A 26,536-nucleotide genomic window follows, 5' to 3' on the forward strand; every position below is an offset into this window, starting at 1 on the left:
ACTTCCTGTAACAACACAATCCTGTCTTCTTCTTCTTCAGGGCTCAGCTGATTCCTACACAAGCCGACCGTCTGACTCAGATGTGTCCCTGGAGGAGGAGAAGGAGGGCGGCCGGCAGGAGCGGGAGCAGCAGGCCACTGTTCAGCTCGAAAGGGCGAAGGTCAGTTTGACTGTTTTTCAGGAAAGTAGCGCCTTCTACTTTCCTTTGAATCCTATTAAACAATACAATAAATAAACTTTTTTCTTTAAAAAAATCTGATCTGTCTGTTTATCGTATCACTTCTCCTCTCTTCTCTGTTTTTAGACTAAAACTGTTGCGTTTGCTGTGAGGACAAACGTCAGCTACTGCGGCGCTCTGGATGAGGATGTTCCTGTGGCAGGCACTGCCGTCAACTTTGACGCCAAGGATTTCCTCCATATCAAGGAGGTAGGAGGCGTCAGGGACTGAATTAAGATATAGAATAGAATAGAAAACACTTTATTTATCTCCGAGGGGAAATTCAGGAGGAGTCGCAGCAGCAATCGAGAAAACAAAAGTAAGAAAGTGTATAGAAAGTGCAAAAAGCTCCATAAGAAAATCGATGGTGACAGCTTGTCCATTATTGTCCAGTCAGCCAGCCTCCACCTCCACAGGGTCCAGGACTGAGCTTCTCCATTAGCCATGTCTGTGAATAGCATGATGCTGGGTTAGCACATCTAGCTCGTCCATCTTATTGGAGATAGATCTTACGTTCCCAATTACGATGGATGGAAGGACAGGTCCATGTCGTCACTTCTTAGCTCACACCTGAGAACCAGCACGTCGTCCTCACCTCCTTCTCCTCACCTTGTGGGAAACATCTGGCCTTGCACCAGTTAGCACTGACATGCTACAGGCTGCTAACAGCTGATTTCGGATGTAAACAATGCAGCCATGGTTACATGTAGGATCTCCAGACAAACACAGGAGCAAAAAAAGTAAAAATATCACTGAAGATAAAACCAGTTTGGTGTCCACGACCAGCAAATGAGCTGATACAAATATAAAGATGACAAAAAGGAGATGAAAAAATTACAAGAAACGGACAAGGAAGCCAGCCATAACCAACAGGGCGGCGCCAAGCATCATGAAGCAACAAGTCAAACTTTTTGACACAGCTTCAGTCATTTTATGTGAAATATCAAAGCATCTAAGTTTATCCTAATCTTGGAAACTCGGCCTGGAGAGTCTGCAGCAGCTGTTCAGGACTCTGATCTTCCTAATTCGTCTTTAGCTGCACAGCTGCCATCCTGTTGTACACATTTTCTCAGCGGGCCAGATGGCGCTCCGCTCTAAGGTCATGCTTTCTCTGCCTCACCTTGTCTACACAATTTAAGATGTGTCAGGAGCCTTGTTGCTTTTTTCTAAAACACTGTTTGGAATCCAGCTGCCAGGACCTGGAGAGATAAACAAGGTTTAACCTTCCTCTTATACCTCCGATCTACAGAAGTACAACAACGACTGGTGGATCGGACGTCTGGTGAAAGAAGGCTGCGACATCGGCTTCATCCCGAGCCCGCTGAAGCTCGAAAACATCCGCCTGCAGCAGGAGCAGAAGAGAGGACGCTTCCACGGGTGAGTAGCAGAGAAGACGCGACTCAGAAGGGATAAAGAGAGTCTGAGTATTCGGGGACATGTTGTGGAGAGAGGCACTTCAGGGATGAGTAAACCTGGCAGTCAGAAGAAGCGACAGATAGGGAGGAAGTCAGATGGATAAAAGCCAAGCTGTGAAGTGTGGTCCAAACCTCAGAGGTGTGCCTGGATCAGAGCCAGAGCTGATTTTTCCATCAGATGGGGCGATGGGTTTCCGCCAAAGAGGCGATTAGAGATGCTGACTGTCTCCAGGTTCGCAGTTAAAATATTAAAGGAGTCATTTTCATTCCTCTTTATTTTTTTTATAGCAGGAAACTCTTTCCCCTTAGACCCTGATAAAAACACGCTTTCAAATACAGAATAATGAGTCAGTTACAGACTATATAAGACCTTGGGAGTGAAGTCAAAACATTTGGAGCTCCCCCTGCTGGCTGGTTGCGTTAATAAACTCTTCCTCCTTTTTATTTTAGCAGCAAGTCCAGCGGGAATTCCTCCTCCAGTCTGGGAGATATGGTGTCGGGAACATTCAAACCAAACCCAAACTCAGCAGGTTGGTCTCCTCTTTCTGATTCATGATGAGTTGTGAGAAGTCAGGTATGCACCATCAATTTATCTGTTCCTTCTTTTTTTTTACAGGAAAGCAGAAACAAAAAGTGGTGAGTACAGCTTTTTCTTCACTTACTTGTTTTAATCATAAAGAAATATCCCCAAGTATGGTAAACAAATCACTTTCTGTAATTGCATCATCTTGGTTTAAGGAAAGTTTTCAGACTTTCAGACATTTTTCAGATCCGTAAACACTGAGGAGCACAGAGTCCACTCTGATTTCAGTCACGCCAAGTCAGCGGGTTAGAATAAATTAATCCCTCGCTGCCTCTGAGTCAGATTCTAAGAAGTGACTCTTCTCAAAAGTGACAAACAGCTCACCCTGCTCATCCTGTTCCAAGATGATGTGTCTGTAAATCAAATCAAAATTCTGTAACTGATGAAGTGAAACTGCTCAAAGTTAGGAAAATATAAACTTTACTGACGTTAACTTTCTAATGTTAATCCTCGACTGTCCAGGCTGAGCACATCCCTCCGTATGACGTGGTTCCCTCCATGAGGCCTGTCGTCCTGGTGGGTCCGTCTCTGAAAGGTTATGAGGTGAGACACTCTGCTCTGTTTTTAACTCTCAAGTTCCTCAGAGCTTTAAGGCTTTATATCTAAGTTTTGTTTCTTTTAAAGGACATAGAAGTGAAATTAAAGGGGTGTGAGGGGTTTGAAAGTGATCTTTAAAAAGTCTCCCTTCTAAATAATTACCTGACATAATCCACACTTTAAAATGAGATTATCGGCGTCAATACTTCTGGTTACAGACGGTTTTAAATTGCTAATTCTTAGCTTCCAGTTTAGGTCGTCCAGGACTGGATTGATCTATGGCACATCCAGGTCTCTATAGCACAGAGATCTGAGTTTCTCTCTGCTAAAAACAATTCCTGTGATTAATTTTGTAGTGATGGTGGACACTGGAGCCTAACTGTCTGTCAGAAAAAGGACAGAAGAGCAGAAGAAAGAGAAACAGGAGAGAGATAGAGCATGAGCTAAAGGCTAATTAGCCTAAATTAGCTCAGGCTAACCAGGATGTACTTAGTGTTTACTTGTTGTCACGTTAGCCAGCAGATAAGTTGGCGCACCCGGCTAACATGTAGCTGGCTGCTAGGACATTCGCTTGATGTCACATTTCAAACCGTAGCAACTGAAAGTTACCACAGTGTGCCGAGGCTCCGGGCCACAAGGTGGCGAGGGAGCGCAGTTAAAACAGATCCTCCTCATAGCATCTTTAACCCCTTACTGCCTGAATTAACTAACAATTATAAAAATAGATTGTTTTTTATATGTTTTTGGATTCTTACAGATGTTAAATTAAGCAGAGATTGTAAATTTGAGTAAAGTACACACAGCTATATAGCTATGGCTGTAATATAACTTAGCTAATAGCTAAGTTATATTATATATAGACATGAGAAGTTCATCCCTTGACTAATATAATGTGACATAGTGGATTTAATACAATCTTTGGTTTGTGTAGAATATGAATCAATAGGTATCATATTAGCTGCATCAAGACCTGACAGGGTGTGTCACAAATTTGCAGTAACAGGCATCAAAGGGTTAAGCTGATGCAACTACTCTTACAACAGTTACAAAGAGATGGTTAAGTCCGATTCATCTCTCCTTGGATGATTGAATTGGAATAACTTTTGAGATTGTTAAGATGGAAAAATTGACCCTCCGAAAAAAAAACTACAAATGGAAAAATGTTACTGAATTTTGGAATAACTGAATTATATGTATTTCACCCTAGAGAGCACTTCTTTTGATCTCACTGGTAATCTTATTTTGTAATGTAATCATTTCATTTTTGCTTGATTCTTGTTAATTTTTTTCTGTTTATAGTTTCATGTAAACTGTTTCAGCTTTACTTAAGATGTAATAGATCTTTAATTTGAGCTTTGTTTGACAGAAATCATCCAGAGTAAACTGATATTTCTATCTTTAAGAGATTAAAAAGGATCCACTATTATTTATTTATTTATTTATTTATTTATTTTCTTCTCATCATTTGGTTGAAATTTATAATATCTGGGAAGAGTGGTCATTCAATAATATATGAGCAAAATCAGGCTGATGGATTGTGATTCCTCCTCTTTAAACTCCTGTCAGAATAAATGATGTTGCATCTTCCTGTTGTGGACTCGAAGCAAAACTAGAAGGACCTTGATTTTACCTTCAATAATGGTGTAATACTTTTGTACTGATCTGTCCATTCCAGATAAAAATACAATTTAAAAAGATTAAAGAAAATTAAAAAGATATAAGATTTGGTGTTACCTTGTGAAAGTGATCCTCCTCCTGAAAGGATTATTTTTGTCTCACACTTTAATCCCCCAAACTGTCGCTCTGCCTCCAGAGAGCACTAAGGTTTAATGATTGTCCTCAACAACAATGGGATCTTCTAGTACCCCCTTTCTAATGGTTTTCCTTGAGTGACCATTCTGGATTTAAGATCATAATCGATATTTCACGCCCCGGGCTGCTCGTCCTCGTGTAGCATCATGTCTTATGTTCTCACGTTTCCACATCTGTTTATTTTTGCTCCAAAGCAGCAGAGATACAATCTCTTAGCTGGAAGAGCTTATTGATTATCAGTTACCATCAGAACCACAGGGCAACAATAAAGGAGGCCAAGGAGGTGCTGATGGGAGCTGGAGTCAGTTGTCATGGAATCAGCCTCAGCCTCCCATTCTAGTGTTGCCATGGTAACAACCTTCTGGGTAAACTGCATTAGTTTTAAAAAATGGAGCATGACTGGAAATTATAAAAAAGATGGTTTAGAAAAATGGAGGTGAACAGATTATATTCAGGGAGTCAAAGGTTTCCTCTGTGGATGAGACATTTTTATTTGGATCAAAACACGAAACACAACAAACTCATGAAGCTCATGTTGAACAAGTCTTTTGTTCACTTACAACTCCCCTGACACCTTGTCCTCTTGTTTCCTCCATCCTCTTTCTCCTCATAACTCCTACCTCCTCCCTGATTTATCGTTCCAGGTGACAGATATGATGCAGAAGGCGCTCTTTGACTTCCTGAAGCACAGGTTTGACGGGAGGTGAGCAGCTATAAACCAAGCAGCATCCATCTCACAGCGTATCATCCGTCTGTCACTTCGCTCTGGATGAAATGTGTGTGATGTGTTCTTTCAGGATATCCATCACAAGGGTAACAGCTGACATATCATTGGCCAAGAGGTCAGTACTAAACAACCCCAGTAAGAGGGCCATCATTGAGAGATCCAACACCCGCTCCAGCCTTGGTAAAGCCACAGGAACTGTCACTCAATGATGTGCATGTCTCGTAGGTGTTGTGCATCTTGTTAAATTCTCTTCCTCAGGGTTACGTTTCTGCTTTATGCTGTTTGTGTTTCTGTAGCTGAGGTCCAGAGTGAGATAGAGAGGATCTTCGAGCTGGCCAGGTCCCTGCAGCTGGTGGTGTTGGATGCAGACACCATTAACCATCCTGCTCAGCTCATCAAGACCTCATTAGCACCAATTATCGTCCATGTGAAGGTGTCCTCGCCTAAGGTAAGATAGAAGGCTTTGATACTGCAGCGCCGACCAATAAACCGGTCTGGTTTAGCATCTGCTGCATCCTCAATGATCACTGTAAACAGTCTTCAAGCTGCAGTTGCAATCTCTTGATAATTAAAGAAATAAGACTCACTGCAATAAATATATTTGCCTGTTAGACAGTGTAAAATGTTGAAAAGAATCCCAGTATTGAAGATTTTGATCCCTGATGTAACTGTCTTGTTACAACTGGTATCAGCCTGTATAGAGTGGTGTTTTATTCTGTAACTGGAGGTATTTCCCTCTGCATGTGCTTCCCTCAGGTGCTCCAGCGACTGATCAAATCAAGAGGAAAGTCTCAGAGCAAACACCTGAATGTGCAGCTTGTTGCGGCAGAAAAACTAGCACAGTGTCCCACCGTGAGTAAACTTCAAAGACCTTCTTAAATCTAGAGAAACAACTTTTCAGCTGAGTCGTGTTCTGCGTTATGAATCGTGAGACACAAGGAAAGAAATTCATGTTCAGAGGCAGCAGCTAAACTTCCCCGTCTCCCTCCCCGACCACAGGAGATGTTTGATATAATCCTGGATGAGAACCAGCTGGAGGATGCGTGTGAACACCTGGCAGAGTACCTGGAGGCATACTGGCGTGCTACACATACTTCACTAAGCACACCACTCAACCCCCTGCTGGGACGCAATCTGGGCTCCACAGCGCTCGCCCCCTATCCTGCTGCCATTCAGGTGAACTTGTCAGACAGGAGATTCATACAAAATTGTCTTTTATTCTTCTTTTGTGAGTGTTTCACAAACGCTTAAAGCCATTTCTCTTTAATTACGCATCAGAAATGTGTTTTCATGTAGATCATGCTGAATTAAATGTAAGGTTGAGACTTTGAATCTGAGTTGTTTTTTCTCCAACAGGCCCAAAGAAACCGCAACAGCAACCACACGACATCAGACCACTCCCCTGTTGAACGCCGCAGCCTGATGCCCGCTGACGAGAACTACCACAACGAGCGGGCGCGGAAAAACCGCAACCGCTTGTCCTCGGGCTCGCAGCACAGCAGGGACCACTCCCCTCTGGTGGAAGAGGACTACCAGGACCCCTACCAGGATTCTTACAAGCCTCATCGTAACCGAGGATCACCTGGGGGCTACAACCACGACTCCAGGCAGCGGCTTTGAGCTGTGGCCGTCTGTAAACCAAGTGTAGGCCTGTCTTTCTCTTACCAACCTTTACGGTCATAAGAGTCAAGGCTGTTTGCTGTAACATGAAGAAACTACTACACTCATCTGGACCTCAACAACCTCGTGTTGATGTGTAGTACCTTTTCTCCCTCTGGCCTTGGCTCCTGCCAAATGAGCATATGAACCTAAAAAATAAATAAAACCTGCTTTTTGCTTTGATGTGAACCAGGGAAGGGACTGAATCTGAAAGTAGCACAAGATTAGACGAGTTTTAGAGGACTGGAGCTGGACCTGATCTTATTATTCCCCAGATGTTGCCTGTGAGTGAAGTGTACTAGCAGGTGTTCGATATAGGCTCTTCTGGACCCTCCCTGCCATCAGCTGTTACTGTAGCATGCAGGTAAGACTGTACAGGTCACTACTTGCCTCAGCCAGACAGCAAAATCATCCAGCGGTGATGATGATGATGATGATGATGATGAGCACAGAACCAGTTTGCACGTGTCCAGGAGCTGCTCGAAGCAGAATATGATGCATCTTTAATGCTCCTCCAGTTTGTTTGCCACTGTCCTCGATGTGAGTGTAATAAGTGTGTGGAAGCCTGTTCCTAAATCCAGAGATTTTAACATTTGTTTTGAAGATAGTTGGTGTTTTGTTCTCTGTGTCCTCTTTTTGTTCATTTGAATGCCACTTTTTCATCCACACAAGAGAGAAATATACGAAAAACACACAGATACTTATACTCAACACATCAGAGAAGAGGTTTGATAATTCTTAATGCTATTTTTGTCAGTAGCCATATCGAATAGACAGATATATATTTAAATCCAGATGCTAATATATTTAAAAGCTCCAAACCTCAGGAATCAGAGGTGGTTTAGATGATGTGGAGGAGTCCTGATAGATGTAACCTTTCAGGCCCAGCCCGTCTGAGAAAGATTTGTTTTTAGTTGTTATGATTGCACCTCAAGTGTTTCAAAAACCTACATCTTATATGATGGAGTGTTTCAGTAAAGAAGAGTCAGGAAATTTGCAGGAGTTGCAGGAGTGATCGATTCAGAGGGCTTCCATGTGCAAATACAGTCCAACTCGAGACGCCTTATTCAAGGTTTGACTTTCAATACACAAGATAAAACATTCCAGTTATGTCCCTGCAAAGCCAAAACATTCCTCCAGAATTTTATTATAACAGATTTTATGAAAACAAATTTACATATTTTCTTTGAGTAGCATTTTCACTCTTTCCTCTCCTTACACACAGCGGTGGCTTTGTATTAAACCTGAGTTTTATTGAATGATGTGAAAGCACTTCAGCAGGACAACACTGCATTCATCAAAAATGTCTTTTACATGTTCTTTTCTGGAAATGACGAACAGTTCCCAGAACTTTCAATCAAAAGAAAACTTACTTGAATGCTGCCAGAAAATACACAAGTAAAATATCTGAACTTTGTACAACATATCTTTTATTTTCAGACTGTTCATTGGCTAATGATCTCTTTGTGCTCTTGATTAACATGAAGACTTCAGTTCTTATCTGCCGTCCACAGTAGCTTTTGTTGTTGTTGTTGGTTCAATACTCTGGAGCAACAGTTTAAAAGAAAAGTTAAATACTGCCTGTGAGAGAATGATGCATTTATTAGAAGTTTGTGTGCACTGTCATTTTACAATTGTAATGAAATAAACTGCCCTAATGCTGTTGTATGGATTGTACTGTTTTAAGTTCAGTATTACACACACACACATGGACGTGTGCTGTCTTTTTCACACACACACACACACACACACACACACACACACACACACATATATATATATATATATATATATATATATATATATATATATATATATATATATATATATATATATATATATATATATATATATATATATATATACATACACACTCTTTCGTATTATCAGATATATACTCTCCATATCAGACGGTCAGTATGAGATGAATATAATTATTTGAAGGCACTTAGATATTAGGAATAAATAGATATATACGCTTAAAATGAGCTAAAAAAAAAAAAGTTACTACAACACACTTTAGTATTATTTATATGAATTTTATGAATAATGGAATATTTTTGTAATTATTAAACATATTATTGTATAGATTAAATATATAGATTAAATTTATTAATATATAGGCTAAGTGTAGAGTTCATAGTTCAGTTCTTACTTATTTATATACACACATTTCTATCAGAATAAACATTCACGCAATATATTTAATCTCAATTCAAATGTTTTGAATATGACAAACCTTATCATCCTTATTTGGGAAGACAAGAATTTGTTTTTGTCTAAGAATATCACATTATCTAGACGTAAATCCATCGTGAATTTCCAGGGAATAAAAACTATTTCACAATTTTTTATTTTCTATTTTTAAAACACGTATTAAACATTTCATAGTTGCTTTATTTGCGTTTATGGTTTCACTTTCCACTCCAGTGTGTATGTGATTTGTGCCAACAGGACAGAGAAAGTACGCATGCGCACCACTGACAGCTAACTAGCGCAGCGCACTTCACCACAACAGCCAGCTGATAACAACCACACTAACCAACATTTGGGTTTGTTTTGGAATATACATCGACGGTATCGAGTTGAATGTAAACCCAATGGGGGATACATAATTAAGACTTGTTTAGACCAGAATGGCGGTTGTTCTAAAAGCATTTATCTGCTCTTCGTCAGTGTAGTCGGCTAGCTGGCTAGCTAGGCAAAGTTGGTAGCACTGGATAGCATCAACGTTAGCTAGCTAAGTTTCAGCGGATTCCTTCAAGCTGGCATCGAAAAACCTCACAGTCAGCCATGGGAATACTATTCACGAAGCTATGGAGGCTTTTTAATCATCAAGGTAAGGATGGTGGGGGGTCATTTGGTAAAGAAATGTCGAAGAAGTGGGTGGTAAGTGGGCTTGGTGGTCAGGAAAGGCCCCCTCTGTGGGACAGCAGAAGCCTGGGATACTGTTCATAACACACAGGGTTTATTTCTTTCACCATGTGTTTACCTGTAAATGTTCACACACTTTCCCTGTGTAGATACATTACTACAATTTTGTTACATTTTAGCTGAAGGGTAGAGTCGTTTTCTGTCTTCTCTTCGATTATTAATGCACTCTGGGCTTGGAGCGAAGGTTAGGTGACACCAAGTCGATTCCCATGATACTGATCCTGAATCAGTAAACAGATTGTGAAACCTCTGTAACATGAGTCCACGGATGGGACGTATGGTTCAAGCATTTAGCCCTGTTCACCAGTATTATGACTGAGATAGCTACACAAACAGAGCACGCTGAAGTCAGCCACATCAGCAAACCGTACGGACCAATAAGATCAATGAATGACTGAAGAATGAATCACACCGGCTTTGTACAGCCTCCATAATCAAATCATCTTATCAGTGTCAGGAGTACATGCAGCCTTACAAAGACTTACACCTGGCTTTACAGTTAGGTACAGGTATGTACATCCTAAATGTCATGCATACTGTAAGTTCTCAAGTTTCAATAGTATTTTCCATCAACAGAGCTCCAGCTTGCTCAGGTGCAGTGACACCTTTGCATTGTAAGTTATGGCACCAGACAGACAGGTCTGCTAACTGTTCATAAACCCAGAATGACATCTGAAATGGGACGTATAGTAGGCTTAGTTGTTACTTATCCAGACATTATCCTGTATATGTAAAAAATGTAAAGACACGGAGCAAAAGATCAGCAACTTTCTCAGTCTGAAACAAGGTTATAATAGTTTTTGATTTGTCATTATAGTTTAGTTTTAGTTAGTGTTGACATTTTATTTTCCATTACAGTTTAGTTTTAATTTGTTTTAGAGCAGGTATTCTAGTTTTTATTTAGTTTTGATTTTTGCAACAAGTTTAGTTTTAGTTTTAGTTTTTCATACCTTATTAACCAGGTGCAGGATTCAAAAAGGTCAGAGTAAATATTTTGTCATACTGTTTATTTTCAAGTCCAACATAGTGCTCACTGCTCAGTCAATGCTGATACCGAAATGTTGGCTGCTGTCTTAAACACTTGAAAATAATATAAACTTAGTATAAAAAATATAAGCATAAATTATGTAAAATAATGTTGACATAAATTACATAAAAATAATATTAACATAAATTATAAAAAAAACAATAAAATATGAGCTTCAATAAATAAAAACTTGGACTCTGTAACAATTAAATTCTTACAGATGCTCTGATTCATTGCTCCACTATGCACAGAGCACAGCCAGTCAGTGCAGTAAACAAGCACGTCCCTATAAGTCGCTATGATGGTGCTGTGCGGCACTGATAACTGCCTAAAACTGTCTAAAATTGGTTCGGAAAATGTGTCAGATTAATTTAAATCCTAAAGGTTATTTATATTGTCAAAAACTATAACTAAGGGAATTTTGTCTATCATTTTAGTTAGTTTCAGTTAGTTTTTGTTTTCTTTTCTAGTTTTTATTAGTTTGAGTTAACTGAAACGTATTTTAAATTTTAGTTTTCGTTTTTAGTTTCGTTTTAGTTAACTACTATAACCTTGGTCTGAAAGAATCATAATGTTAATTTTTCTCAACACTTAAATGCAACCAGTAAATTCTCAGCTTGCTTTTCATACTCTTCTTAGCACATCTGAGTAGATGATTAGGGCTGAAACGATTTCTCTAATAATTAGAGTAACTAGATTACAAAAAATGGCCGAGGAATTTTCTCTGCCTCGAGGAATCGTTTCATTTCAAAAGATCAGAGAATTGCGTACTTTTGATGTTGCAAATAGAGCTGACGCTGTATTAAGTGACTTTACAGACCCCTCCTATGATATCATTCCTCTCTCCTTCAAGCAAATGACTTGTTATGCATATTAGGGGATTACATCATAATTTTTTCACCCAAAGTGACTTGTTTTTCCTCCTGTTTGAAACAAATTTTTATTTGAAAAACAGTTTCGCTTTAACTCAAAAAAAAATTGTTTTACTCGATTACTCGATTAAACGATCAAATTTTCAGTAGAATACTCGAATACTAAACTATTCCATAGCTGCAGCCCTATAGATGATTTAATGAAATTATTGTTTATTGCTCAAAAATTTGAAACATTGACATTAGCTAGTACAATACCAAGCCTGTAAGAAGTTTTAGTCCCATCTTTGTCTTGCTTGTCAGCAAACAGCAGCTCCTCAGATCATCCCTGCTCTCTGCTCCATTTTTCTTCCACCCATCCTGTCAGTGGAGTGTGTGAGGCTTTCATTGTCACCCCAGGGATTTATCCCGTGTTTCACTTCCAAGTCCCAGGAAGTCTAACTCGAGCTTTCCCCGAACTCATCAGTTCAACCCATTTTAAAACAACTGCACTTTATTCACAGTGTGGAGAACACACAATGATGCATCTAGTTTTTCTAAGCAGTTGAACGCTCTGTCATTAATGATAAAAAGACCTTAAGGTAATGGTGCTGAAAGAAATCATTGGACATTACTACCAGAAACCTGTTGCTGATGTTTACTCAAAGAATTTCAATTTCATTAAAAAAATAAAATAAATGAATAAATAAATAAATAAAAATAAAGAAATCTGGTGTTTACCAAACTTTAAAAAGCAGGTGTTGTGGTGGAACTACTTGGTGTTACTGTGCCACCCACATTTAAAGATGTTAACTGTAAATTTTGCAGAAAACAGCTCAGCCGACACCTGCATGACCTTTTTTTCCCCTTCCAACAAGTTTTTTTTGCCTGGTGTCTTTTAATTTCATGTGACTGCAGAAGCCCTGCAGACCATGCATTTAACTGCATGTTATGTCTGTGCATGCAGGGTGTTATGTCTGTATGTTTTGTTGAGGTTAAGCACGTCAGAGTTTACATCGATAAGACCAGCGCCTCTGTTTTCAACTGCTTTCACTTCCTCTACTTAAGTAATGTTTTGGTTATTTAAACAGTCTAACTCTGAGAGGTTAATCTGCTGTAAAGTTCCCACTTGAAGAGGATGTTGTGTATGTGCTCCTCTTTCCACACAGTATTTCTTAGGATGATACTTTTAGAAAATGAAATAACACTCAAAAAATATCAATTTGTTGGACAGCTCTCCAGTTTCTGTTGATAATCTGTTGAAGAGCAGTTATAGGTCACAATGTATGAGTCATATCGTGAACCACTGTGAGTAGAAGCAGCCAGTTTCAGTTTAGAGTGCTGAAGGTTTGATCTTTAAAGAGGACATATCATGCTGATGCCTGATTTAATACTTACATATAATATAATAAATTTGAAAACAAGACCTTTCACCCCCTGAATTTTCAAAAAATGAGATATTGTATTTTTTCTGATATCCTAGAACGAGATTTGATGCCTCTGAAAATAGTTCATTGCCAGTTGGCCGCGAGATTTCGACCTTCGTGACGACACGAGGATCCTTTCTTTTTATTGGAGTAATCTGATAAAGCAGCTCCTCCTCTGTGATGTCACTTAGTCACACAACCGCCACCGAGGGATACACCCACCAAGAGCCGAGTTTCCCACCTCAGATGCTGGATGCAGGGACTCTGCTCTGCTGAGCAGCTCGGCTTTACATGGTGAATTAGCAGTTAAAACACTGTAGTTTTAGCAGACGTGGTAATACTTGTGAGACTGTGATATTTGCATGCTTGTTCTGACATGTACTGTGAACCTGGACCACAATAATTCTGCGGTAATAACATAGTGAGGAACTGACGGTAGAGGCGATCTTTAGACTACACTTTCAGCATGGATAAAACAGACAGAGAAAAGTGAAGGAGCAGGATGGAGCCCTGTTATAGAAATAGTTTATTGGTGAAGTCTGCCTATATTTCCACGTATAAACTATACATGTTACAGTACCGCTTTGACTCACCACACTGAAGCGTCCTGAGATGATCTGTGTCCAGGTGGATTTTCTTCCTCCTGAGCTGCAGAACCGTCTGGGTCTGACTCGGGGTCCAATACAAAAGGACATATCCTACACTCTGTCATTTTATCAGTGCTATCAATGCCTTACGGTGAAGTTTTGGCAAACAGCAAACTCGCTCGGTCTACTCCATTCAATGTGGTGATTTTGTAAATACTGCCATGCTGCAAAAACCGCCCCCTGGCTCCACCCCCTCCGCCCCTCTGATAGAACTGACCAATCAGAGCATAAAGGGCTGTGATGTTGCGAGGTTACTGGAGGTCATTCTCCCAACGGAGCGTTTCAACGAGATCTTCAGAATGGCCTAAAATGAGGATATTGAGAACGCTATTGTGGGGCAATGAAGGAACTAAATGACTTGTACTGAGGGCAGAAATGCTTTACAGGCATCCTAGTCTGGCATAGTGAAAAGGAGAAACAAGCATGATATGTCCCCTTTGAGGAAGTGTCCCATCATTTAGATTCAGGGTGTCATCTGTGTTTGTTTTCTAAAAGTAAAACAGTCCCCTTTAAAAAATAAGATGAAAACACAACTTTAATATGAATGTGTTTGAAGCTCCTGTGCCACGAGTTCCTGAAAAAGTTTCCTGACATGCCAAACCCTCTGAGCTCTTATCAGCAAGCGGCAGACCAAATACATACCTGGTGTGCATGCCTTTATGTACTTACTGTGTGTTGCTTTGCTTTTCCATTGACTTATAGATAGACCTGATAAGCTGCACTTTGTAGTAACTGCAACATGCATGAGCAGCACCCTGCCTGAAAATATTTGATCTTGCTTGTCCTCTGTATTAATACGTTCATTGTAAAAATGTATGCCATCTTCATGGCCTCTGCCTGGTTCAGCCAGACCGTACAAGCTTCTCTGAGACCACCCACTAAGTCATCTTGTAGCTGTGAAAGTACACTGACTGTTCACAGCACCACAATGTCTCAGTTATACCCGAAGCGTGAAGCAGCTACACTATTTGGAACTGAAGGATAATGCTGAAACAAAAAGGCTGTTGTCTGAATCCCTCAATGCAGTTCCACATCAAAAGACATCTTTTAAACAGATTTCTTGGCTGAGTTTACGCTGGAGTCATACATCAGTCAGTCACCAGCACTTAGTCCACATATTGATGTCACCGTTTGCTCTGTGAATCCTTTGTAAGTGTCTTTATTGCCTTTCAGAGCACAAAGTTATTATTGTGGGGCTGGACAATGCTGGAAAGACCACCATTCTTTACCAGTTGTGAGTATCAGAGTGAAAGACTTTTTATGTCCTTACAGTTTTATGGTCTGTTTAATGTAAACATGTTCTGCTTGAATGTTTTTTGACGTCAGCTTTTCCTTTTTGTGTGTTACAGCTCAATGAATGAGGTGGTACACACCTCCCCGACAATAGGGAGCAATGTGGAGGAGATTGTGGTCAACAACACCCATTTCCTGATGTGGGACATCGGGGGTCAGGAGTCTCTGAGGTCCTCGTGGAACACATACTACACAAACACAGAGGTGACGGCTACAAACACAACATCCATATTTCTGCATCCTCTACTGTGTCATACTTTACTTGTACTAAGAATAGATGCAAGAAATGAGTAACTCTCCCTTTTCTGATGCAGTCAAGTGTGACAGCAGCACCACTGCATGCTCCAGCAGAGTAAAGGTGCATCACTCTTTTATTGACTGTTCATTATTTCTCCTTTTTCCTTCACAGTTTGTCATTGTGGTGGTAGACAGCACAGACAGGGAAAGGATCTCTGTGACCAAAGAGGAACTCTACAGGATGCTAGCACATGAAGTGAGTAGCATCAACATGACAACACCTGCTTTTATTTAAATTATTAATAGAGAAAGACCAATATGGATTTTTCCAGGGCGATACCGATACTGTTTACTTGTAGTCAAGGAGGCCAATAAACAATATTTGAAGCCGATTTTAATTTGCAGTCAAAATGCGAATATTGGTGTCAAAATTTTGAACATTACAAACTCCAACACTTAACTTCATTCAAACACCTTTAAGCATGACTTTATTAAAGAGCTCTCAGACTTAGCAGCATGTTTATAAAGGTAAAATTAAAACTTAAAAAACAGAAATGCCTTAAGTTTTCTACAGTTAATAAAGTTTTCCAAAGTTTCAATGTAACTGCTCTGCTGATTGGCTGTTTTCCCAAGCCATGGCTCTGCTTGTAACCAATCAGATGGTACTGTGGGTGGGACAGTGCTGGGGCCTGAGTAGTGACTGCAGAAAGTGGAGTGGCTGCATCAGAGCTGCAACAACGCAGTTTTAAATTTGTTTCTTATCAGCCGTCAGATTAAAAAAAAAGGCGGATGCCGATATGCTTCAAAATGCCAAATATCGGCCCCGATAAATGGCCTGGCTGATAATCTGTCTATCCCTAATTATTAAGTCTCCACTATGGACAAAGTAATAACTCTGAACTCTTTCTCCTGTGAAATGTGTCACTTACTGTGATTTTCCTTATGGGAAAAGTTCAAAAACATTTTAGTGGTTAAAGACACTTACAAGATCTGTATATGTATATATATTAGGGGTGTAACGATGCATGTATCCGTGCTGAACTGCTCCATAAGGCCGTTTGGTTCAGTACAGTGCTGTATTCGAACGAGTACAGTAAGTTTACGTTAGCCGCTGCACATGGCTCTTTAATAGTCACATGAGTACTGGTCTATGATTGGCTGAGCAGGGAAGGCGTTTTAATATTCATGAGGAAAGTGGTCTGTGACTCGTGCGTTGCGATCATGTGCATATCATGTGGACGAAGATGAATATCAAAGAGCTTTATTAGTCACAGGAGCTTGTGTCTATATATATATATTGTGTCTCTCTCTCTATATATATATATATATATATATATATATATATATATATATATATATATATATATATATATATATATATATAATATATATGGTCCGTCATGTGGCTGATGGTCCTGGTTGCTTTTGAGGGTTATACATTCAATCCATCCAACAAACTTTATTTATAAAGCACTTTTCATGCACAATAGTGGCAACAGAAAACAAAGAAAACAAACAAAAAATATTAATAATAATCATAAGTGACCTCATAAACCCACATAAACACACATCAGTGTACAACCCTCCACCCCCAACCCTCGTGAACACTGCACACGACCTGAGGAACTGTTGAAACGCTATGTGGAGACCTTAATGAGGAAACACTGAAAGTAGAGTAAAATGTTAAACTCACAATAAAAAAATAACCAAGCTAAAAGAAACAAATAAGATAAAAAAATATTAAAAGACTAAAGCAGTAAAAGAGAAACTATGTAAAACTTAAAGATACAGAATTAAGAAGCTGAAAGTAACAGTGCAGTAAATAAGAAGATAAATAATTAGGTTAAGACACATAAAAAGATACACCAGTCTGTTTCGTAGCCAGCTTCAGACTCCTCCCGGGTGCTTAGGATTGATTAAGAGACATTAAAATACATATACATGATATAAACTATTAATAAGTAATTTTTAATGTCCTCTGATATTGATTTGTTAATGTAATCAAACTCAACGCTCAGCAGTTTCTCCACAGCGTTCTGAATCCATCAGTGATCAGAGAAGAGACTCTCTACCTTCATTTTAACGTGTGTGTTTAAAGAGACTGATTTTTTTTTCCTCTCCTTTTGTCTTATTTCTTCCCACCAGGATTTACGAAAAGCAGGTTTGTTGATCTTTGCCAACAAGCAGGATGTGAAAGGTTGCATGTCTGTGGCTGAGATCTCCCAGAGCCTTCAGCTTACCTCTGTGAAAGACCACCAGTGGCACATTCAGGCCTGCTGCGCCCTCACTGGGGAGGGGTGAGTACTGCGCGTGATACACGTCCTTTAAAAGTGAAATATCTGAGTGCTATCGTCAGGATTTTCCTCCTGAAGGAGCTCCTCACCTGTCGATCTAACTCTGTCCTCCTCTCTTCCTCACCCCTGCTCCTTTACGTCGTCTCGTTAACCTCCAGGTTGTGTCAGGGTCTGGAGTGGATGATGTCACGGCTGCGTGTGAGATGATGACCTTCGACGTCTATCCAGAGTACGCCCTTGCCCTTTGTTTTCTCTGCCTCCAGACACGAGCTCGAAACAAGTGCGAGGGGGTTGGGTCAGATGACGGACGGCCGCTCTCCTCTTTCCTGTGATGCTGACATGGGCAGACCGCTGCCGGGACGTTATATTCCTCTGTGATAATTTATTTTACAAAAAGACGTCTGAGAACAAAAAACATGACCTTATCGAAGGGACGTTTGACAACAAAAGAGACTCAAATTTATTTAAACAGAAATTTCTTGCACGGTTTTCTTTCCAGCAGAGCTCAGAGGTCAGCAGAGCGTCTGACCTGGAACTGTACATGGACTTCTTCTTCTCCAGTTGTGTGTGAGTTTTGCCCACCGTGGCCTTGCAGTATTGCCGGACTGGCTGTGGCGGTTTTTATTGCCCCTCCTGTGTGTACAGTCCAGTATTCTCTTTTAACGTGGTGCCTGCAGCAGAATGTTCAAGCGATGATGGTTGATGGAGACTGAAACCTGCGGAGAAGGAGGGTGAAATCACAAAATGCCCTCCTCCTTTCAGTCCCTGTGAGTAATCGGTGAAATAAAGTGTTTTTATCTGTTTCAGGTGAATCTCAGCGTCTCATGAATGAGTGTTTCTTTAAGGTGATGCACTACTTGTCTCCTTTTCTCAAAGGATAAGATTCAGCTTTACTTTGCTCCTTCAGTTATTCTTTTTTTAGTCCTTTAGGAGGCAGAAGGTGTCATATGAGCTCGTGGTCACCGATGCTTTTCAGGGAGCGTGAGGAGCAGGCGCAGGAGTACCGAGGCGAGTGAGACAGCAGGGAGAGAGGAAGAGGAGAGGCCAGGTCCTGAATGTGAGCAGTGAGGGGTTATAGACGAAGACAAGGAAGCAGGAGAGTAAGAGCTGCAGAGTAGGTCTGTCTCTCTGTCTAAATACGAAGCTTAAACTTTTTTTATCGTACCAACAAGTTTTCAGCTCATCAGTTGTGTTTCTGCTGCGAAAAACTAAAATCTTATCAAGTGTTTTTGTCTTATTTTCAGTAGAAAAACGTCTGATTTCAAGTTTTTCAAAGACAAAATGAGGTCCGAATTGCTTGTAACAAAAGAAAAGTTTCTTGTATCAAGGAATTATTCTAGTTTAAAGCAAATTTTCTTGCAAATTTTGTTCCATTGGCAGATTGTTTTACTTGTTACAGCAATTCAGACCTCATTTTTGTCTTTTAACAGCTTGAAACAAGATATTTTTATGGACTGATCAGTTGAATGCGGCTCATATCAAGTATAACAAGACAATTTTTACTTAAAAAAAAGACAAAAACACTCGATAAGATTTTAGATTTTAAAATCAGTTTTTGCAGTGAGCTCACTCCTCAAAAGGTTGCGGTAATGTTTGTAAATGGAGAAAGTCAGCAAAAAGCCCCATTCCTATCCTTAAACATTGATATAATATGATAAATGTGCTGTTAATGTGTTTCTGTCTTTCATGGTTCAAAGCCAGCTGATCTTTAGTCTTAAATGTAATATTTGAGTTTGTAATAATGATAATTTAGATATGAATTTGTTGAGCAGTGTAATTTGTTGGAGCCACCAAAAATATACTTTGAGGCCAACTCTGAAACTCTGTCTGGCCTTTGGACTCTATGAGAGAAGATTTATTACAATAAATTACTGAATAAGTTGATGATAAAAAGGTCTCCAAAGGTCGCTCTGCAACAAAAGGCAAAAATGAGCCAATGACATTAATACCAATACTGACAGCCCTGCAAAAAAATTCACGGGTGTTTCCTTTATTATGACACTGGAATGATTCAAATAGACATTGTAGATGCAGAGATGTACTCTCTTTAATTTGGGTGAATAATTTTTCTAGCAGAGACTCAAAAAGAGCCAAAAAAGAGGCTAACGCTTAAAGGGTTAATACCAGTATTTTGTGTTTTTGTTGAATCTTAATTTATGAAACTGAAACTTTATCAAGTGTTTTTTTTGTCTTTTTATAAGTAAAACTTGCCTAATTATACGTAATATGAGCCACATTTAACTGACCAGTCCAGAAACATGTCTTGTTTCAAGTTGTTTAAAGACAAAAATGAGCTCTGAATTGCTATAACAAGTAAAAAAAAATCTGCCAAAGGAAGAAGAAAAATTTGCTTGAAACTAGAATAATGTCTTCATTACAAGTAACTTTTCATTTGTTCCATTGGCAGATTTATTTAACTTGTTACAGCAATTCAGACCTCATTTTTTACTTTAAATAACTTGAAATCAGACATTTTTCTGGACTGATCAGGTGAATGTGGCTCATATTAAGTATTAAAAGACATTTTCTACTAAAAATATGACAAAAACACTTGATAAGATTTCAGTTTTTTGCAGCGTGATGCAAGGAAAAGTCTTTGAAAGTAATTGAAGATTGGGCTTTCTGTTAATCTGATCTGTAAAGCTTAAATGTACGTCTGTTAGCTGGCTGTTAAAGATTGCACAGAATTATCTTTATTGCTTTTATTTCACATGTTAATATTGACATATCGAGCTATCAAAAATCTTTCTATGAATGTCTTTTTATTGCTGTGATATTAAAACAACACACCTCATTTATAGACAGTTTGTCAGAATAGAGCTTCACATTATGGGGAACTTAAACATGGGCCAAACTTTGGATAATAAACACACTATTCTATAAATAATCATTTAATCAAAATCAGGAAATGATTTCAAGCAAAGGCATTTGAGTTCCTGTTAAAGGTAAGTGCAGCTGCTAAACAAGTTGTGAGTTAAGTGCCATCAATTTTGTTTTGATCCCTAAAATTAAACTGTCATCATTTTATTTGGAGCCCTGCAGTAGCATCATGTCAGACTCTGTAATAACCCCAAAGGTTTGACTGAGGGGTCGACCGACACTCTTTACACCGCTCTACCTCAATCTGGAGCTTCAAAGGTCACACAGTTGTCTGTGTTTGTCTGAAATCTGACATGGAGCTATCCAGTTCATGCTAAGTCATTCTTTAATTACTAATTGGTCTCATTTTAGGCCTCTTACCTCAGCCGGCTTTATTGTTTGGATCCCTGGGCGGTGACACGCTGGGATCGGCTGCTGGCACTGTTTGTGTTGTGGTTGTCTAACCTGCAGCTGTTGTGTTCTGGTTTCACTGGTCATCAGTCATTTTTTCCAGTGACTAAGCATCAAGTAGCCCCCTGCAGCTCTCTCTGGGTGTCCTTGGCTTTGGGAAATCATTCTTTTGACAGCCAGACTTCTGACACTTCATAAATAATACAACTAATTTATTTATTTTTTTACTTATGGAACATTAAAATAAATGTTTACTGGGTTAGATTTTAAATATTCTTTAGCAGAGAAAATGTAAAAAGGGTTTTATTTGTAGAATTAATATTACTATTATTTTAAATAAAACCTGCTCTAAGTAAATGCAAATTTTAAAAAATGTGTTTTCTTTTTGGACTTTTGCAAAAAACAAATAAATTTAAAAAAAAGTTTAGTTGCATTAAGACATTTCCATACAGGGTTCTTCTGCATAAATAAAAATGAAACCTCAAAGTCAGACATTAAATATTTGTGTTTATGTGCATTTCAATCAATCAGACTTTATTTGTATAGCACTTTTCATGCAGAACTTTGTATTACAAAGTGCTTTACATAGGAAAAAAATGAACAATAAAAAAGACGTAAAAATGAAATTCTGACAGAAAACAGAATTAGAGAACTGGGGAAAAGCCATATTGAATTAAAATGAGGAAACACAGGAGCCAAAACTAAAAGAATAATTTCATTAAAATAAAAAATAAAAAAATACAAATGTTTTAAAGAAAAATAAAAAAAACTTGAAAAAACTAGAGGGTAAGATGGAAAAAAATAAAATAAAATAACTAAACCAAATCACTTTCTCAAACACACAAAGACATAAGACTGTGGTATCGCCATCTTGAAATAAAATTAGGAAACACAGGAGCTAAAACTAAAATAAAAATTAAATTAAAATTAAAATTAAAATTAAAAATCAATTAAAAAAAAAAAACTCAAAAATACTACAGGTTAAGATAAGTAAATGTGTAATTACATAAATTAATAAAAAAATTTAACAATATAATATAAAAGTTGAATAAATAATATGATTAAATAAGTAAGTGTGGCATCAGGTGCATATTTAAATCAGCTAAAATAGGATAATAAAAGGAAAAATATTAAACAAAAAATAAAAATGAATGAAAAAATCTGAACTAAAATGTAGGAAAAAATAAATATATAAATGGGTAAAAATGAGATAAATATAATTTAAAATAATGATGAATTCAATCAGCTAAAAGCCAGATTATAAAGGCAGGTCTACCTGAAGACCTGAGGACTCTATTCATATGTTAAAAGCAAATCAGATAAATAGGCAGGAGCAAGACTGTTAAGAGATTTAAGAACTAAAAAAAAAAAAAAAAGCTTTAAATCTGTCACAGAATGAATCCCTTTGCACCATATTAGTTTTTTCCCTTCAAAACATTTTAACTTCTTCAGTTTTTTGCAGATTAGACCAAGACTGAAGTGATGTTGCTCATGAGGCCTGAGCAGCAAGTTATCCAGTGCATTACAGCAGAGAGAGCCATTTCCACTCTGCAGGGGGAGACAGCTGCTCCTGTCCATCTGGGTCCCTGGGTAGTACCCTGCCCCTGGCAGAAAGAGTGGAAGAGTGAGAGCAAAGACACGACACATACCAGTGAGACAGAGGCACATCGCTCCAAAAGAGAAAACATACATAATAATTCACATCCCAAGATGCTATTATTATCATCATTTGTTTGCCTATTCAGTCTTATTTTTGATTAATCTCTGAAAGTACAGCTTACACTGTCTTATTATGATAGTTTCAAATCTAAAGTCATCCTTTTATGCACTTTAAAGGTTTGAAACTTGACTTGCTGTGCACTTTAAAGCTTCTAACCTTTAAAATGTTGCTTTTCTTGCTCTGAGAATCAGCTGTTTGTCCTCTGAGAGACCCAACAGGAAATGTTTTAACAGGAAGTGAGTGTTGTAGTACTGCTCACCTAGTTCCTCCACCCTCAGCCGTCTGAAAAGCATCATGTCAGACGTCCGTCACCTTAACTCCAAAGCAAATGTCAGGGCTAATGCAGGGTGACTCATTATGTGTTTACAGACTTTGTCTTAATCCAGGGGTCAATAACAGTTTGATACAGTCACACACTTAAAGCTCTGACTTAGTGCTTCACATCGGTGTTTCTTACTCTCTGTGTCACAGGGTCTTTAGTTTGACCTGATTCTTGACGGGACCGGGCGAGCTCGGGGTCAGCTAACAGATGACCTCAACAGATCTGGCACCCACAGGCCCTCAGCTAGCCTCATCTCATCTCTTTACCCATGAGTGACCTTCTCAAAACCTCCCACAAACAACTGCTGCATTTATGAAGATCACAACAACCACCCTCCTCCACGCAGGGCAGGGTGGGTGCCTGCTGCAGTTGGGGTGAACTCGTGTTTTCTCGAGACCCCGTCACTCCACCAGTGCCCCACTGCCTTCCTCATAACTGTACCGCTGATGCATTGGCCTCAACAGGTGCTCTTTCCTGTGAGGATCACTTAGGTATATTTAGATTTTGAAACCTGAGTGGTCCGGCCTGTGATTGGCTGAGCCGGCCACATGATAACCTGGGTAGAAACCGCAGCTGTGTGCTGTCGCCCAGCGTTTCTCTGGAGGGAAGCTGGGGAGGCTTTGGCGGCTTGGGAGACCCTTTAACTTTAAATTTACTGGTAAGCAAAGAAAAGGAGAAAAGGCACCATATTGTGTTTTCTACCCCCTGCATGGCTTTCCATCTGCTTGGACTTCCATCTCTCCCACCCTCTGTCATCCAACGGATCCAGGAGGAGTGCTGATTCAGGATTTAGGAGCGTGGAGACTCTTATGCACCTTCATGGAGTTATAAAAATCATCCAGAAGCGCAAGAATCAAGCAACAAGTGACCCGGCCTGGCTTTGGATGTAACTGAACTACCAGCAGCAGTGTCTGCTCTGTCGTCTTTCAGTAATCTCAGCGCCTGTAGGCCTGCATCACGCTTCCATCTTCACTGTTTCACCTTTTTCTCTAATTTTCGGGAGAAAAGTATGTTTTAATTCAAAGAGAGAGCAATGAAGTGCTAAAAAAAGGGAGTTAGTATGCCATCCTATATTTAACCTGCAGCCTCAGAAGGCATTGCATCTCCATTTGCTAAACACAGTCCACCAATCAGGCTGTGGCATTAGCTTACATGTCAAATAGCTGAAGCACTGTTGGGCAGCTGTCGCCAACCTTCAGCCAGCAGGCGCAGCTCTTTGAGCCGTGTTGTGGGTGGGAGGAGGGGCAGCAGAGGCCTGAGCACTCAGCGTCTCACCTCTCCCATAATCTGCAGTTCTGAGTGTGTGTGTGTGTCGTTATTGATTTACACTTGTTAAACAGCTTCTGAGGTGTGTCACACATTGTTATCACTTTGTTCAGGATTCGGGCAAAACACAAAGTTGAGGTTGAGACCCTAGTGGATGGCAAGGGAAGCTTCCTAACTGTCAGAAAATACTGCTGCAGTCTTTAACTGGTATGGCATGCACGTTCATTTGAATGAATCTGTTTTTTGTCCAATGAGGAAGGTCTTTAAGATGAGTTCAGCTTTAGTTTTGATCATAATCAGAGCATTTCATATCCTCCTGATGTAAGCTTTCATCCTAGATGAAACATTTAAACAGATTTTAAATCATGAATTCCCTAAAAGTATCATCTGTGTTTTGTACAGAACCTCTAAAACCGTCCAAAAATGGCGGACACTGCTGAAGACTTTGACGAGTTTGAGGAGGAGGAAGGAGAAGAGGTAAGTAGACATTTCTCACTCTTGTTTATCTTCACTTTCATCACTTTAATTTGTTAGTTTTAATCTGGAAAACGTTGCACAGGATTAAGAGGAATCCAGCACCTAAGAGGTACCTGTCTGGTGGTAGGGCCCTATGAATAGTCGAGTTAACGACCCCTTCCAGTCAGCAGTTCAGGGAACCGGGCGCCCATGCCTCCTGGTGGATCCTGTTTCAGAGGGACACCTGATGGGTTTGAAGTCCTGGATTTCCATTAAGAGCTGACTGTAAATCAAAGTATTCAAACTAAGGAGGGTTATGAATTCACATTTCTGTGACTAGAGCCTCGATTAATGATGAACAGCCTTATAAAATGATGACGTAAACATTACACAAGTGCAAAAAGTGAAATATAACATCACTTTTTCTGCAGAGGCTTTCGAGAAGTCGCACTTTGCCACTTTTTTAAGCTGACATCTTTACACCACTCACACAAAATGTTTGTTTCCTGTACAGATAATGTAAATAACTTAGATTATAGGATGTTATTATGTGTACGTACTGTTTTGCTGCTGAAGGTCTCCGTGCCAGTGTCCAATGGAAGAGTGAAAGCAGAAGGCTAACAGCTTAATCCCTTATTTCCTGGTGAAATAGGATTAAAGTTTGCCTTGTATTTGTCCTGACTCAATATTGCTGATATCTTATAGAGGAGTTTGAATGCTGGCATTCATCTCCCATATAACATATCAACTGTTTTCAAACAGATTCACCATCTTTACTGCAAAGATGTGAATCATCCGGGAGGCGGAACAGGCTCACAAACTTCATACACTCTGATTTCACGATCACTTTCATCTGCACTGTGGAGAAAAGCTGGATTTCTTTTGACTTTGAGTGTAAGACGGCTTCTTATTTATTCTACAGAATGGGGAGAAACATAGTGCTCCGCAGGTCAGACAGGAAGAAGACTTCAGGCTGAGTTTGTGTGTCTTTGGAAGTTATGATTTGGCAGGAGTGCTTCCTTTATATCAGCTTAAAAAGCGACTGAACTCCTCAGGTCATGGAGGGGAGGAGTGTAGAGTTCTCTGTCTGGCATTCAGACAAATTTAGAAGTGGACATCTACGGCACATTTGGCAGGGAGACGGAGCGCAGGCCGGAGTTAAGGGAGGGAAAGTGCGAGAGGGAGTGAGAGGAGCTACTGTGCTGTAAATCACACGGATAGCCCGGAGCGTGCTGACGTCAGGGTGCCAGAAATCTGCTTAGGAGAGGAGGATGATGGGAAAACTGTGGCGAGTGATACAGTTTATTCATCCACACTCATGGTTCTCTCCTGTCTGATAGATTTGAATATCGAAGCCTCTTACGAATGTTGATAAAGACGATTGAGATGTTCTTTCTCTCAGCTCTGGTTGTTCCGAGATTCTCAGTCAGAGTTAAAGGAATATTTCAAGGTTTTCTGCTAAAACATGAAGCTGTGAACGTTGCTTTGTGACAGTTTCTATGACAGCAAAGGGAAGTGGAAACTCAGACTGAATATAAGCTGGACAGGCTAGTTGGAAAAACAAGTTTGTTTCTTATAACTGAGGATTTGGACCCTCCCAAAAACAGCCGATTTCCTTAATTTCATTGATCGGTGATCGTCCCATCCTTACATATGAGTTAAGTTTAGCACTCCTAATTTGATAGAGGTGGAGGAGATTTCAGAGGATGTGGATGGTGCTCTTTAGGGCTGGGGCGATATGCTACTCTCGCGATTCGATTCTTTTACGATTTTTGGGGTTCTGATTCGATTAAATCGCGATTCTTCGATATTTACGATTTTTCGTTTTCCTTTTTTAACACC

General features: G+C 39.5%; 3 protein-coding genes across 5 annotated transcripts in view; all 3 read left to right on the top strand.

The window, feature by feature from the left end:
• The window catches only part of cacnb4a (calcium channel, voltage-dependent, beta 4a subunit), a 41,615-nt gene extending 33,014 nt beyond the window's left edge, over window positions 1-8,601 (top strand). For 2 of the 3 annotated variants that reach the window (XM_074694659.1, XM_074694661.1), the window contains 12 exons: window positions 41-160; window positions 305-427; window positions 1,467-1,594; window positions 2,083-2,162; window positions 2,249-2,268; window positions 2,678-2,758; window positions 5,209-5,267; window positions 5,362-5,471; window positions 5,588-5,739; window positions 6,048-6,143; window positions 6,291-6,467; window positions 6,648-8,601. In XM_074694659.1, the coding sequence (XP_074550760.1) occupies window positions 41-160; window positions 305-427; window positions 1,467-1,594; window positions 2,083-2,162; window positions 2,249-2,268; window positions 2,678-2,758; window positions 5,209-5,267; window positions 5,362-5,471; window positions 5,588-5,739; window positions 6,048-6,143; window positions 6,291-6,467; window positions 6,648-6,911 (1,410 nt within the window). In that variant the 3' untranslated portion in view covers window positions 6,912-8,601. The remainder of the gene's footprint in view (window positions 1-40; window positions 161-304; window positions 428-1,466; window positions 1,595-2,082; window positions 2,163-2,248; window positions 2,269-2,677; window positions 2,759-5,208; window positions 5,268-5,361; window positions 5,472-5,587; window positions 5,740-6,047; window positions 6,144-6,290; window positions 6,468-6,647) is intronic. The other variant, XM_074694660.1, reaches the window with a different exon arrangement.
• An 804-nt stretch (window positions 8,602-9,405) lies between these two features.
• Window positions 9,406-18,445, top strand: arl5a (ADP-ribosylation factor-like 5A). The gene is made up of 6 exons (XM_074694101.1): window positions 9,406-9,789; window positions 15,010-15,070; window positions 15,186-15,333; window positions 15,539-15,622; window positions 17,512-17,663; window positions 17,819-18,445. Exons 1-6 carry the CDS (start codon window positions 9,744-9,746, stop codon window positions 17,865-17,867), a joined length of 540 nt encoding a protein of 179 aa, XP_074550202.1. The 5' UTR covers window positions 9,406-9,743; the 3' UTR covers window positions 17,868-18,445.
• Window positions 18,446-24,661: 6,216 nt separating this feature from the next.
• Window positions 24,662-26,536, top strand: part of neb (nebulin) — a 64,344-nt gene continuing 62,469 nt past the window's right edge. Inside the window, exon 1 of the mRNA XM_074695060.1 lies at window positions 24,662-24,715. Coding sequence (XP_074551161.1) covers window positions 24,662-24,715 — 54 coding nt within the window. The remainder of the gene's footprint in view (window positions 24,716-26,536) is intronic.

Source organism: Halichoeres trimaculatus, unplaced genomic scaffold, assembly GCF_033239565.1.
Source record: "Halichoeres trimaculatus isolate MK-OKI-2021-1 unplaced genomic scaffold, fHalTri1.1 fHalTri1_scaffold_19, whole genome shotgun sequence".
NCBI classification, from domain to species: Eukaryota; Metazoa; Chordata; class Actinopteri; order Labriformes; family Labridae; genus Halichoeres; species Halichoeres trimaculatus.